Source organism: Procambarus clarkii, chromosome 68 (assembly GCF_040958095.1).
Source record: "Procambarus clarkii isolate CNS0578487 chromosome 68, FALCON_Pclarkii_2.0, whole genome shotgun sequence".
NCBI classification, from domain to species: domain Eukaryota; kingdom Metazoa; phylum Arthropoda; class Malacostraca; order Decapoda; family Cambaridae; genus Procambarus; species Procambarus clarkii.
Window position 1 is genome coordinate 13709467 of NC_091217.1, and position 16387 is coordinate 13725853.

The window sequence follows — 16387 nt, forward strand, 5'->3', positions numbered from 1 at the left end:
AACAGAGGCCACAACAACAAAAGGATCACCCCAGCAGACAACAGAGGCCACAACAACAACAGGATCATCCCAGGAGACAACAGAGGCCACAACAACAGTATCACCCAAGGAGACAACAGAGGCCACAACAACAGGATCACCCCAGGAGACAACAGAGGCCACAACAACAGGATCACCCCAGGAGACAACAGAGGCCACAACAACAACAGTATCACCCCAGGAGACAACAGAGGCCACAACAACAACAGGATCACCCCAGGAGACAACAGAGGCCACAACAACAACAGGATCACCCCAGGAGACAACAGAGGCCACAACAACAGTATCACCCAAGGAGACAACAGAGGCCACAACAACAACAGGATCACCCCAGGAGACAACAGAGGCCACAACAACAGTATCACCCCAGGAGACAACAGAGGCCACAACAACAACAGGATCACCCCAGGAGACAACAGAGGCAACAACAACAGTATCACCCCAAGAGACAACAGAGGCAACAACAACAACAGTATCACCCCAGGAGACAACAGAGGCCACAACAACAACAGGATCACCCCAGGAGACAACAGAGGCAACAACAACAGTATCACCCCAGGAGACAACAGAGGCCACAACAACAACAGTATCACCCCAGGAGACAACAGAGGCCACAACAACAACAGGATCACCCCAGGAGACAACAGAGGCCACAACAACAACAGGATCACCCCAGGAGACAACAGAGGCCACAACAACAGTATCACCCCAGGAGACAACAGAGGCAACAACAACAACAGTATCACCCCAGGAGACAACAGAGGCCACAACAACAGTATCACCCCAGGAGACAACAGAGGCCACAACAACAGGATCACCCCAGGAGACAACAGATGCCACAACAACAACAGGATCACCCCAGGAGACAACAGAGGCAACAACAACAGTATCACCCCAGGAGACAACAGAGGCAACAACAACAGTATCACCCAAGGAGACAACAGAGGCCACAACAACAGTATCACCCCAGGAGACAACAGAGGCAACAACAACAACAGTATCACCCCAGGAGACAACAGAGGCCACAACAACAACAGGATCACCCCAGAAGACAACAGAGGCCACAACAACAACAGGATCACCCCAGGAGACAACAGAGGCCACAACAACAGGATCACCCCAGGAGACAACAGAGGCCACAACAACAACAGCATCACCCCAGGAGACAACAGAGGCCACAACAACAACAGGATCACCCCAGAAGACAACAGAGGCCACAACAACAACAGGATCACCCCAGGAGACAACAGAGGCCACAACAACAACAGGATCACCCCAGGAGACAACAGAGGCCACAACAACAACAGCATCACCCCAGGAGACAACAGAGGCCACAACAACAGTATCACCCCAGGAGACAACAGAGGCCACAACAACAACAGTATCACCCCAGGAGACAACAGAGGCCACAACAACAACAGTATCACCCCAGGAGACAACAGAGGCCACAACAACAACAGGATCACCCCAGGAGACAACAGAGGCCACAACAACAACAGGATCACCCCAGGAGACAACAGAGGCCACAACAACAGGATCACCCCAGGAGACAACAGAGGCCACAACAACAACAGTATCACCCCAGGAGACAACAGAGGCAACAACAACAGGATCATCCCAGGAGACAACAGAGGCCACAACAACAGTATCACCCCAGGAGACAACAGAGGCCACAACAACAACAGTATCACCCCAGGAGACAACAGAGGCCACAACAACAACAGTATCACCCCAGGAGACAACAGAGGCCACAACAACAACAGTATCACCCCAGGAGACAACAGAGGCCACAACAACAGTATCACCCCAGGAGACAACAGAGGCCACAACAACAGGATCACCCCAGGAGACAACAGAGGCCACAACAACAACAGGATCACCCCAGAAGACAACAGAGGCCACAACAACAGCAGGATCACCCCAGGAGACAACAGAGGCCACAACAACAACAGGATCACCCCAGGAGACAACAGAGGCCACAACAACAGTATCACCCCAGGAGACAACAGAGGCCACAACAACAGTATCACCCCAGGAGACAACAGAGGCCACAACAACAACAGGATCACCCCAGGAGACAACAGAGGCCACAACAACAGTATCACCCCAGGAGACAACAGAGGCCACAACAACAGTATCACCCCAGGAGACAACAGAGGCCACAACAACAACAGGATCACCCCAGGAGACAACAGAGGCCACAACAACAACAGGATCACCCCAGGAGACAACAGAGGCCACAACAACAACAGGATCACCCCAGGAGACAACAGAGGCCACAACAACAGGATCACCCCAGGAGACAACAGAGGCAACAACAACAACAGGATCACCCCAGGAGACAACAGAGGCCACAACAACAACAGGATCACCCCAGGAGACAACAGAGGCAACAACAACAGTATCACTCCAGGAGACAACAGAGGCCACAACAACAACAGGATCACCCCAGGAGACAACAGAGGCCACAACAACAGTATCACCCCAGGAGACAACAGAGGCCACAACAACAACAGGATCACCCCAGGAGACAACAGAGGCCACAACAACAGGATCACCCCAGGAGACAACAGAGGCAACAACAACAGTATCACCCCAGGAGACAACAGAGGCCACAACAACAGGATCACCCCAGGAGACAACAGAGGCCACAACAACAGGATCACCCCAGGAGACAACAGAGGCAACAACAACAGTATCACCCCAGGAGACAACAGAGGCCACAACAACAGGATCACCCCAGGAGACAACAGAGGCCACAACAACAGGATCACCCCAGGAGACAACAGAGGCCACAACAACAACAGGATCACCCCAGGAGACAACAGAGGCCACAACAACAGTATCACCCCAGGAGACAACAGAGGCCACAACAACAACAGGATCACCCCAGGAGACAACAGAGGCCACAACAACAACAGTATCACCCCAGGAGACAACAGAGGCCACAACAACAACAGGATCATCCCAGGAGACAACAGAGGCCACAACAACAACAGGATCACCCCAGGAGACAACAGAGGCAACAACAGGATCACCCCAGGAGACAACAGAGGCAACAACAGGATCACCCCAGGAGACAACAACAACAGGATCACCCCAGGAGACAACAGAGGCCACAACAACAACAGGATCACCCCAGGAGACAACAGAGGCAACAACAGGATCACCCCAGGAGACAACAGAGGCAACAACAGGATCACCCCAGGAGACAACAGAGGCAACAACAACAGGATCACCCCAGGAGACAACAGAGGCAACAACAACAACAGGATCACCCCAGGAGACAACAGAGGCCACAACAACAACAGGATCACCCCAGGAGACAACAGAGGCAACAACAACAGGATCACCCCAGGAGACAACAACAACAGGATCACCCCAGGAGACAACAGAGGCCACAACAACAACAGGATCACCCCAGGAGACAACAGAGGCAACAACAGGATCACCCCAGGAGACAACAGAGGCAACAACAACAGGATCACCCCAGGAGACAACAGAGGCAACAACAACAACAGGATCACCCCAGGAGACAACAGAGGCCACAACAACAACAGGATCACCCCAGGAGACAACAGAGGCCACAACAACAACAGGATCACCCCAGGAGACAACAGAGGCAACAACAACAGGATCACCCCAGGAGACAACAACAACAGGATCACCCCAGGAGACAACAACAACAGGATCACCCCAGGAGACAACAACAACAGGATCACCCCAGGAGACAACAGAGGCCACAACAACAACAGGATCACCCCAGGAGACAACAGAGGCAACAACAACAGGATCACCCCAGGAGACAACAGAGGCAACAACAACAGGATCACCCCAGGAGACAACAGAGGCCACAACAACAACAGGATCACCCCAGGAGACAACAGAGGCCACAACAACAACAGGATCACCCCAGGAGACAACAGAGGCAACAACAACAGTATCACCCCAGGAGACAACAGAGGCCACAACAACAGTATCACCCCAGGAGACAACAGAGGCCACAACAACAGTATCACCCCAGGAGACAACAGAGGCCACAACAACAGGATCACCCCAGGAGACAACAGAGGCAACAACAGAGGGGACTACCTCTCCTGGAACAACATGAATAAGAGACAACAGACGGAGATAATAATAATAGGGGCCATAATATTTTTTTTAACATAAGGTCCTGAACGATTCTACAATTGAAAGAGTGCAGGACACGCGTATACATGGCGTAAAGAGAGCAGGACGCGCGTATACATGGCGTAAAGAGAGCAGGACGCGCGTATACATGGCGTAAAGAGTGCAGGACACGCGTATACATGGCGTAAAGAGAGCAGGACGCGCGTATACATGGCGTAAAGAGAGCAGGACGCGCGTATACATGGCGTAAAGAGTGCAGGACACGCGTATACATGGCGTAAAGAGTGCAGGACACGCGTATACATGGCGTAAAGAGTGCAGGACACGCGTATACATGGCGTAAAGAGAGCAGGACGCGCGTATACATGGCGTAAAGAGAGCAGGACGCGCGTATACATGGCGTAAAGAGTGCAGGACACGCGTATACATGGCGTAAAGAGTGCAGGACACGCGTATACATGGCGTAAAGAGTGCAGGACGCGCGTATACATGGCGTAAAGAGTGCAGGACCCGCGTATACATGGCGTAAGGAGTGCAGGACACGCGTATACATGGCGTAAAGAGTGCAGGACGCGCGTATACATGGCGTAAAGAGTGCAGGACCCGCGTATACATGGCGTAAAGAGTGCAGGACGCGCGTATACATGGCGTAAAGAGTGCAGGACCCGCGTATACATGGCGTAAAGAGTGCAGAACGCGCGTATACATGGCGTAAAGAGTGCAGGACCCGCGTATACATGGCGTAAAGAGTGCAGGACCCGCGTATACATGGCGTAAAGAGTGCAGGACGCACGTATACATGGCGTAAAGAGTGCAGGACCCACGTATACATGGCGTAAAGAGTGCAGGACCCACGTATACATGGCGTAAAGAGTGCAGGACCCACGTATACATGGCGTAAAGAGTGCAGGACCCACGTATACATGGCGTAAAGAGTGCAGGACGCGCGTATACATGGCATAAAGAGTGCAGGACGCGCGTATACATGGCGTAAAGAGTGCAGGACGCGCGTATACATGGCATAAAGAGTGCAGGACGCACGTATACATGGCATAAAGAGTGCAGGACGCGCGTATACATGGCGTAAAGAGTGCAGGATGCGCGTATACATGGCGTAAAGAGTGCAGGAACCGCGTATACATGGCATAAAGAGTGCAGGACCCGCATATACATGGCGTAAAGAGTGCAGGACGCGCGTATACATGGCATAAAGAGTGCAGAACGCGCGTATACATGGCGTAAAGAGTGCAGGACGCGCGTATACATGGCGTAAAGAGTGCAGGACGCGCGTATACATGGCGTAAAGAGTGCAGGACGCGCGTATACATGGCGTAAAGAGTGCAGGACCCGCGTATACATGGCGTAAAGAGTGCAGGACCCGCGTATACATGGCGTAAAGAGTGCAGGACACCATACACGTGACAAAGAGTGCAGAAGGAGTGCAGGAAAAAGCTAACATTGCGAGTAAAGCCAAATATGGTTCCAATAGACCTGAAACGCTCCACGAACATTCATTAAATGCTAATTCCCCGGCAACAGTCTCACAGCCCCGCCCAACTCCCCCAGCCACGCCTCCGACACACTCTTAAAAAACTTAATTAAGACTTAATTTGATTCCGAGTGCGACAGAGAGGTCCGCCTGCCTGCTGGGCGCGCCTGACTTACCCTGCCACTAGTACCCTCAGTGCTTGGAGCAACCCGTTCTCGCACTTTCTTACAGTCAATATTGACTTATTAAATAAGTGTATATGTGACATACTAATTTATTGTGAATATTTTAGTTTACCTTGAAAAGCTTCATAGAAAACACCGACCTTACCTAACCTTCTTAGTATGTTAAGATAAGGATCTTATTGCTTCGTAATTACAATTATTACTTAACCTATACCTATAATAGGTTAAGTAACACTGAATACTCTTTCTTCTTCTAGACTGACTGCTGCACCATCGATGGTCTTGTGCATGTGTGTACAGGACTCTTGTTAATCACAAGGTCGGTGGACTTGTCTGTTTTAATGTATTTGATGATCTCTGTTTTGGTTAGAAGTTGTCCTCTTAACTCCGTTTAAACATTATTTATTTCACAGGGAAAAATCTTTTGAGTTATTTATTGTTGCCAGCATCCTACGTTATGCTGCCAGCATCCTACGTACTGCTGCCAGCATCCTAACTCAACCTAAGGATAGTCTGGCTGGGGGATGGCGGCAGCTTTGAGAACCTATGGTAGGAGTTGGAGCCCAAGAACTAAACCATAATGACGAGCCTCAGCCTGTGGGTGCCTGTGTGGAACTTGAACAAGATTTGTTGAAGCATCAGATTGTGAACAGAGAAGTATGGTCAGAGGCGGGCCCAAGAAATAGAGCCTAATGCGAGACTCCGCCGCAAGTGTGCTGCTCTATATTTTTTGGACATATAACGTCTAACGTCTTTTTGGACAGAAATGACGTCTGTCTCATTTTGGCGTCAGGTGCCGAAATGACAGACTGTGAAGAGTCTCTTGTCTAGAGTCGGGTCCTGGAACTAGCGCCCAGCCTCCGGAAGCCTGAGTCCTTAAGAGGGTGGAGGGGGGGGGGGTGACCCACCTGGGGGAGGGAGAGTGGATGCACTGGAGGGTAATGCCAGAGTGTTGGCCACACCCCCGGGCCACAGTGCCTGAGTGCTCGCTCAGTCTGAGTGCCACCTTTGGTACTGCAGCTGTGGTCACGCCACAACCCGGAGGTCACACTCCACCTCTCCTGAGTATACTGCCGGGTCAGTGTTAATATCAGGTCACCTCCGCTACCCCAGGGTGTGACTTGAGCATGTGTAGGTCAGGTGTTGAAGGTCAGTTATTTACCAGCAGAGGGCGCCGCCCGTCCCACTGCTACTATTGACACTGTACCACCATGCATGGTGAGCACCCCCCCCCCACACAATACCAAAGTTCCGAGAGGGTGACCCCTGTTACCCCATTTGCATAGAAACGTGGCGCATTCACCTAATTTGCATACCAACGGCTCAATCCCGAAGGCATACACGTGGGACGTAAGAAGAAAACACTTCGTTTCTCCAGATGGTGAGAGGCAGAGTGTGTCCTGGCCACAAGCACCCTGGCCGTGGCACTGGTCGACACCCCCTGGCCGTGGCACTGGTCGACACCCCTGGCCGTGGCACTGGTCGACACCCCCTGGCCGTGGCACTGGTCGACACCCCTGGCCGTGGCACTGGTCGACACCCCCTGGCCGTGGCACTGGTCGACACCCCTGGCCGTGGCACTGGTCGACACCCCCTGGCCGTGGCACTGGTCGACACCCCTGGCCGTGGCACTGGTCTACACCCCTGGCCGTGGCACTGGTCTACACCCCTGGCCGTGGCACTGGTCTACACCCCTGGCCGTGGCACTGGTCTACACCCCTGGCCGTGGCACTGGTCTACACCCCTGGCCGTGGCACTGGTCTACACCCCTGGCCGTGGCACTGGTCTACACCCCTGGCCGTGGCACTGGTCTACACCCCTGGCCGTGGCACTGGTCTACACCCCTGGCCGTGGCACTGGTCTACACCCCTGGCCGTGGCACTGGTCTACACCCCTGGCCGTGGCACTGGTCTACACCCCTGGCCGTGGCACTGGTCTACACCCCTGGCCGTGGCACTGGTCTACACCCCTGGCCGTGGCACTGGTCTACACCCCTGGCCGTGGCACTGGTCTACACCCCTGGCCGTGGCACTGGTCTACACCCAGCCTGTGGCACTGGTCTACACCCCTGGCAGTGGCACTGGTCTACACCCTGGCCGTGGCAGTGGTCTACACCCCTGGCCGTGGCACTGGTCTACACCCCTGGCCGTGGCACTGGTCTACACCCCTGGCCGTGGCACTGGTCTACACCCCTGGCCGTGGCACTGGTCTACACCCCTGGCTGTGGCACTGGTCTACACCCAGCCTGTGGCACTGGTCTACACCCCTGGCAGTGGCACTGGTCTACACCCTGGCAGTGGCACTGGTCTACACCCCTGGCCGTGGCACTGGTCTACACCCCTGGCCGTGGCACTGGTCTACACCCAGCCTGTGGCACTGGTCTACACCCCTGGCCGTGGCAGTGGTCTACACCCTGGCCGTGGCACTGGTCTACACCCCTGGCCGTGGCACTGGTCTACACCCCTGGCCGTGGCACTGGTCTACACCCCTGGCCGTGGCACTGGTCTACACCCAGCCTGTGGCACTGGTCTACACCCCTGGCCGTGGCACTGGTCTACACCCCTGGCCGTGGCACTGGTCTACACCCAGCCTGTGGCACTGGTCTACACCCAGCCTGTGGCAGTGGTCTACACCCTGGCCGTGGCACTGGTCTACACCCCTAGCCGTGGCACTGGTCTACACCCCTGGCCGTGGCACTGGTCTACACCCCTGGCCGTGGCACTGGTCTACACCCCTGGCCGTGGCACTGGTCTACACCCCTGGCCGTGGCACTGGTCTACACCCCTGGCCGTGGCACTGGTCTACACCCCTGGCCGTGGCACTGGTCTACACCCCTGGCCGTGGCACTGGTCTACACCCCTGGCCGTGGCACTGGTCTACACCCCTGGCCGTGGCACTGGTCTACACCCCTGGCCGTGGCACTGGTCTACACCCCTGGCCGTGGCACTGGTCTACACCCCTGGCCGTGGCACTGGTCTACACCCCTGGCCGTGGCACTGGTCTACACCCCTGGCCGTGGCACTGGTCTACACCCCTGGCCGTGGCACTGGTCTACACCCCTGGCCGTGGCACTGGTCTACACCCCTGGCCGTGGCACTGGTCTACACCCCTGGCCGTGGCACTGGTCTACACCCCTGGCCGTGGCACTGGTCTACACCCCTGGCCGTGGCACTGGTCTACACCCCTGGCCGTGGCACTGGTCTACACCCCTGGCCGTGGCACTGGTCTACACCCCTGGCCGTGGCACTGGTCTACACCCCTGGCCGTGGCACTGGTCTACACCCCTGGCCGTGGCACTGGCCTACACCCCTGGCCGTGGCACTGGCCTACACCCAGCCTAACTACCTAGACGTAGAGGAAGTGTGGCGCTAAACCAACACAGTACCTCGCCATACACCACAACCATGAAGAGAGGCCGTTAAACAACACTCAACTGATGATTAAAAAGTGCTGCGCTCACATCCTCTGTTCGAATCACCTCACATATGGTCATCCAGCCCGTCCTCACACGTGCGGCCCGTCCTCACACGTGCGGCCCGTCCTCACACGTGCGGCCCGTCCTCACACGTGCGGCCCGTCCTCACACGTGCGGCCCGTCCTCACACGTGCGGCCCGTCCTCACACGTGCGGCCCGTCCTCACACGTGCGGCCCGTCCTCATCAACAAACATCAAATGTTCATCAATAAAGCCTCCAAATCCGCTCTTTGTGAATGAAAAACGGCTTGCACACGAATCACAACTGACGAACTTTGAACATTTCTCGAACAGTATCACGATCTCTGTTCGAACCACAACGCTGTAAACCAGCCCGTCCTCCAAACAAAGATCCAAAAGTGATTCCATGCACCCGCCAAACCCCCTGTTTATGAATGAAAAACGGTTTACACGCGACTCACAACTGCTGACGTTCGAACATATCCGGAACAAGTTCTTCACTGACGAATTTTGTTCGAAACCACAACGCTGTAAATGCTTCACCGACGTACTACAAATACAAATAATCGCCAACAGAACCTAAACACCTGACCTAACCTATCCTATACCTATATATACACAATATGCTATTATAATATTAATTTATACTTGAGAAAATTCCCGTTTTGAATGAACAGCATGTTAAAATTTATGAATGCGTCTGTGAGGTCGACCGCTGAATGTAATGGACTTGCAACCCTTCCTCGACTCAAGTCCATTACATCCAGCGGTCGACCCCACAGATGCATTCATAAATTTTTACACGCTGTTCATTCAAAACGTAAATTTTCTCATATATAAATTAAAATTATAATATTTATTTATTTATATTCAAGAAGGTACATTGGGGGTTAACAGAGAACATTGAAATTAAGTTGATTTTACATTCTTGTGAAGCCACTAGCACGCATAGCGTTTCGGGCAAGTCCTTAAACTAACATAATTTAGATAATTCACAATGCATGAAATTTTGACACAAAAGCAGATTAGAATAATACACAATAACAACAATACACAATAATGAACAAACATTACTAGGCACATTAGGATAACATTTCATTGTTATACATTGGTTCACTGAAGCACAAAATGAGGATCATTTCAAGGAATAATGCACTCAATATAACAACCATGATATCAGATGATATCTAAGATTACAATGGCAAAGTAATATGGCTTAGGTACAAATGTTGGAGGATTGGGTAGCACCAGATACAGTGTGAGATAAAGCACTAAGTAGAAAACTATGAAGATGAAATTAGGTACTTTTTGGTTTTATTTTTGAATAAGGCAAAAGTTGGACAGCTTTTCAATTCATTAGGGAGTGAGTTCCATAGACAACATAGACTAGGTCCCTTTATTTGCATAGAGTGTTTACACAGATTAAGTTTGACTCTAGGGATATCAAAGATATTTATGTCTGGTGTGGTGAGTATGTGTTCTATTACATCTGTCCAGGAAGGGTTTCAGAACAGGGTTTGCACTTAAGAAAAAGGTTGCATAAATGTAACTTGCACAAGAGAATGTGTGGAGGGAATTTATGTTTAGCATGTTTAGGGATTTAAACAGTTGAGCTGTGTGTTGTCTGAAAGCAGAGTTTGTTATTGTCCTGATAGCAGATTTTTGCTGGGTGATGATGGGCTTGAGGTAGTTTGCAGAGGTTGAACCCCAAGCACAGATACCATAAGTAAGATAGGCATAGATAAGTGCATAATAGAGTGAGAGGAGAGCAGAGTATGGTACATAATATCTGATCTTAGAGAGTATACCAACTGTTTTAGAAACCTTTTTAGATATGTGTTGAATGTGGGTGCTGAAGTTGAGTCTTGTCTAAGTATAGGCCAAGGAACTTTCCATCATTTTTATTGCTAATATTAACATTATCTATCTGAAGCTGAATTACATTTGTTAATTTGCTTCCAAATAATATGTAGTAGGTCTTTTCTAGGTTTAGTGAGAGTTTGTTGGTTGACATCCACAAGTGGACTTTTCTTAATTCATTGTTTACAACATTATTTAATATGAATGGGTTGTGGTCAGAGTAGATGAGAGTAGTATCATCAACAAACAATACAGGTTCAAGCATGTTAGAAACATTAAGCAGATCATTGATGTATATAAGAAACAGGAGGGTCCTAGGATGCTGCCCTGTAGGACCCCAACATGGGTACAGCCCCCACACCACCAACATGGATTTGCAAGATCCAAGAGCAGTGACTGAGGCAGCACAGCATCATCTGGCACAGAGAGCCATTAATGTAACACCAATTAAAGACACGTCAAATTACAGTATGGATTAAAAGGCCAACACGAACAACATGGGTAGAGGACACCACTGGAATAGTCATGATAGTGTCACAACAACAACACGGGTAGAGGGCACCACTGGAGGAGCCATGACAGAGGGGCTCACAACAACATGGGTAGAGGACACCACTGGAGGAGCCAACAACAACAACACGGGTAGAGGGCACCACTGGAGGAGCCAACAACAACAACACGGGTAGAGGGCACCACTGGAGGAGCCAACAACAACAACACGGGTAGAGGGCACCACTGGAGGAGCCAACAACAACAACACGGGTAGAGGGCACCACTGGAGGAGCCAACAACAACAACACGGGTAGAGGGCACCACTGGAAGAGCCAACAACAACAACACGGGTAGAGGGCACCACTGGAGGAGCCAATAACAACAACACGGGTAGAGGGCACCACTGGAGGAGCCAACAACAACAACACGGGTAGAGGGCACCACTGGAGGAGCCAACAACAACACGGGTAGAGGGCACCACTGGAGGAGCCAACAACAACAACACGGGTAGAGGGCACCACTGGAGGAGCCAACAACAACAACATGGGTAGAGGGCACCACTGGAGGAGCCATGACAGAGGGCACCACTGGAGGAGCCATGACAGAGGGGCTCACAACAACATGGGCAGAGGGCACCACTGGAGGAGCCATGACAGAGGGTCTCACAACATGGGCAGAGGGCACCACTGGAGGAGCCATGACAGAGGGCACCACTGGAGGAGCCATGACAGAGGGTCTCACAACATGGGCAGAGGGCACCACTGGAGGAGCCATGACAGAGGGCACCACTGGAGGAGCCATGACAGAGGGCACCACTGGAGGAGCCATGACAGAGGGCACCACTGGAGGAGCCATGACAGAGGGGCTCACAACAACATGTCAGGTCTAAGAAACTCAACATACCGACACGACTGCCGCTCACGACAGTGTTTGTGTATGAACAGCGGACACATTGTTGCCTGGCCTCCACCTGCACGCACTTCACCCTCGTCAACACCACACACCCCCCTTCACCCTCGTCAACACCACACACCCCCCTTCACCCTCGTCAACACCACACACCCCCCTTCACCCTCGTCAACACCACACACCCCCCTTCACCCTCGTCAACACCACACACCCCCCTTCACCCTCGTCAACACCACACACCCCCCTTCACCCTCGTCAACACCACACACCCCCCTTCACACTCGTCAACACCACACACCCCCCTTCACACTCGTCAACACCACCCCCCCCTTCACACTCGTCAACACCACACCCCCCTTCACACTCGTCAACACCACACACCTTCACCCTCGTAAAATCCTCCGTCACACTCCCTCATGACCCACTCTCCGTCACACTCACATCAGGTAAGGATGGGTAAGTTACCTCAGATATTGAGGAAAATATATAAGTATTGTTAGTTTAAGTTACATAAGGTGAGGGAGGCTAGGTAAGTTGAGCTAGATAAGTTACATTAGGATACCTTAACTCAGGTAAGTAAGGGTAAAGTACTGGTGTTCAGAGAACAGTTTTAAGATAAAGTGACTAAGAAAATATTTATTTTATCAGATTAATAAACGGAAAATGCAAGTTACGAAAAATTGAACTAGTTACTTAAAGAATCGTGTTTTTGTGAAAGAATTATGAACAGATGTAAACAGTCAAATGCAGATAACATGTTATCATAGTACCTTTGTATTAAGTTGATAGGAAGTTTTACTCATTTTATATGACGCATAAGTTTATTAGTAGAAAGATTCCCATGATTAGTTTGATATATTACTTAAAGTTGATTGTGACTACATAAAGCAGTGTCTTACTAAGTTTAACACTAACTAGAGTTTATATATTTCTTGAAAACAATGCTAGTGACTATTTATTTATTGAATGAAGAACAATGTGAGAGAGAGAGAGAGAGAGAGAGAGAGAGAGAGAGAGAGAGAGAGAGAGAGGGAGAGAGAGAGAGAGAGAGAGAGAGAGAGAGAGAGAGAGAGAGAGAGAGAGAGAGAGAGAGAGAGAGAGATTGTGTGTGTGTGAGTGTGTATGTGTGTGAGTGTGTATGTGTGTGAGTGTGTGAGTGTGTGAGTGTGAGAGTGTGAGTGAGAGTGTGAGTGTGAGAGTGTGAGTGTGAGAGTGTGAGTGTGAGAGTGTGAGTGAGAGTGTGAGTGAGAGTGTGAGTGAGAGTGTGAGTGAGAGTGTGAGTGAGAGTGTGAGAGTGTGAGTGAGAGTGTGAGTGAGAGTGTGAGTGAGAGTGTGAGTGAGAGTGTGAGTGAGAGTGTGAGAGTGAGAGTGTGAGAGTGAGAGTGTGAGAGTGAGAGTGAGAGTGTGAGTGAGAGTGAGAGAGTGTGAGTGAGAGTGTGAGTGAGAGTGTGAGTGAGAGTGAGAGTGTGAGTGTGAGTGAGAGTGAGAGTGTGAGTGAGAGTGTGAGTGAGAGTGTGAGTGAGAGTGTGAGTGAGAGTGTGAGTGAGAGTGTGAGTGAGAGTGTGAGTGAGAGTGTGAGTGAGAGTGTGAGTGAGAGTGTGAGTGAGAGTGTGAGTGAGAGTGTGAGTGAGAGTGTGAGTGAGAGTGTGAGTGAGAGTGTGAGTGAGAGTGTGAGTGAGAGTGTGAGTGAGAGTGTGAGTGTGAGTGAGAGTGAGAGTGTGAGTGAGAGTGTGAGTGAGAGTGTGAGTGAGAGTGTGAGTGAGAGTGTGAGTGAGAGTGTGAGTGAGAGTGTGAGTGAGAGTGTGAGTGAGAGTGTGAGTGAGAGTGTGAGTGAGAGTGTGAGTGAGAGTGTGAGTGAGAGTGTGAGTGAGAGTGTGAGTGAGAGTGTGAGTGAGAGTGTGAGTGAGAGTGTGAGTGAGAGTGAGAGTGAGAGTGTGAGTGAGAGTGTGAGTGAGAGTGTGAGTGAGAGTGTGAGTGAGAGTGTGAGTGAGAGTGTGAGTGAGAGTGTGAGTGAGAGTGTGAGTGAGAGTGTGAGTGAGAGTGTGAGTGAGAGTGTGAGTGAGAGTGTGAGTGAGAGTGTGAGTGAGAGTGTGAGTGAGAGTGTGAGTGAGAGTGTGAGTGAGAGTGTGAGTGAGAGTGTGAGTGAGAGTGTGAGTGAGAGTGTGAGTGAGAGTGTGAGTGAGAGTGTGAGTGAGAGTGTGAGTGAGAGTGTGAGTGAGAGTGTGAGTGAGAGTGTGTGTGAGAGTGTGTGTGTGTGTGTGTGAGAGTGTGTGTGTGAGAGTGTGTGTGTGTGTGTGTGAGAGTGTGTGTGTGTGTGAGAGTGTGTGTGTGTGAGTGTGTGTGTGTGTGTGTGAGTGTGTGTGAGTGTGTGTGTGTGTGTGTGTGTGTGTGTGTGTGTGTGTGTGTGTGTGTGTGTGTGTGTGAGTGTGAGAGTGTGTGTACTCGCCTATATGTACTCACCTATATGTGCTTGCAGGATCGAGCATTGACTCTTGGATCCCGCCTTTCTAGCTATCGGTTGTTTACAGCAATGACTCCTGTCCCATTTCCCTATCATACCTAGTTTTAAAAGTATGAATAGTATTTGCTTCCACAACCTGTTCCCCAAGTGCATTCCATTTTTCTACTACTCTCACGCTAAAAGAAAACTTCCTAACATCTCTGTGACTCATCTGAGTTTCCAGTTTCCACCCATGTCCCCTCGTTCTGTTATTATTACGTGTGAACATTTCATCTATTTCCACTTTGTCAATTCCCCTGAGTATTTTATATGTCCCTATCATATCTCCTCTCTCCCTTCTTTTCTCTAGTGTCGTAAGGTTCAGTTCCTTCAGCCGCTCTTCATATCCCATCCCTCGTAGCTCTGGGACAAGCCTCGTCGCAAACCTCTGAACCTTCTCCAGTTTCTTTATGTGTTTCTTCAGGTGGGGGCTCCATGATGGCGCGGCATACTCTAAGACGGGTCTCACGTAGGCAGTGTAAAGCGCCCTAAAAGCTTCCTCATTTAGGTTTCTGAATGAAGTTCTAATTTTCGCCAGTGTAGAGTACGCTGCTGTCGTTATCCTATTTATATGTGCCTCAGGAGTTAGATTAGGTGTCACATCCACTCCCAGGTCTCTTTCTCGAATCGTTACAGGTAGGCTGTTCCCCTTCATTGTGTACTGTCCCTTTGGTCTCCTGTCACCTGATCCCATTTCCATAACTTTACATTTACTGGTGTTAAACTCCAGTAGCCATTTCCCTGACCATCTCTGCAGCCTGTTTAAGTCCTCTTGGAGGATCCTACAATCCTCGTCTGTCACAACTCTTCTCATTAATTTTGCGTCATCTGCAAACATTGACATGTATGATTCCACTCCTGTAAACATATCATTTACGTAAATTAGAAAGAGGATTGGTCCCAGCACCGATCCTTGAGGTACTCCACTTGTTACTGTTCGCCAGTCCGACTTTTCGCCCCTTACCATTACCCTCTGGCTCCTTCCTGTTAGGTAGTTCTTCACCCATACTAGGGCCTTTCCGCTTACTCCTGCCTGCCTCTCAAGTTTGTATAGCAGTCTCATGTGCGGTACCGTATCAAAGGCCTTTTGGCAGTCAAGAAATATGCAGTCTGCCCAGCCTTCTCTGTCCTGCCTTATCCTTGTTACTTTATCATAGAATTCTAAAAGGTTTGTTAGGCATGATTTCCCTGTCCAGAACCCATGTTGGTGCTTGTGTGAGAGTGTGTGTGTGTGTGTGTGTGTGAGTGTGTGTGTGAGTGTGTGTACTCACCTATTTGTACTCACCTATTTGTGCTTGCGGGGGTTGAGCTTTGGCTCTTTGGTCCCGCCTCTCAACTGTCAATCA

General features: G+C 50.8%; 1 protein-coding gene across 1 annotated transcript; it reads left to right on the top strand.

Annotated features, from left to right (window-relative positions):
* Positions 1 to 12203: 12203 nt before the first annotated feature.
* LOC138355651 (WAG22 antigen-like) lies at positions 12204 to 12521 on the top strand. The gene has a single exon (XM_069310972.1). The coding sequence runs from the start codon at positions 12204 to 12206 to the stop codon at positions 12519 to 12521; it is 318 nt and encodes a 105-aa protein (XP_069167073.1).
* The last annotated feature ends 3866 nt before the right edge of the window (positions 12522 to 16387 follow it).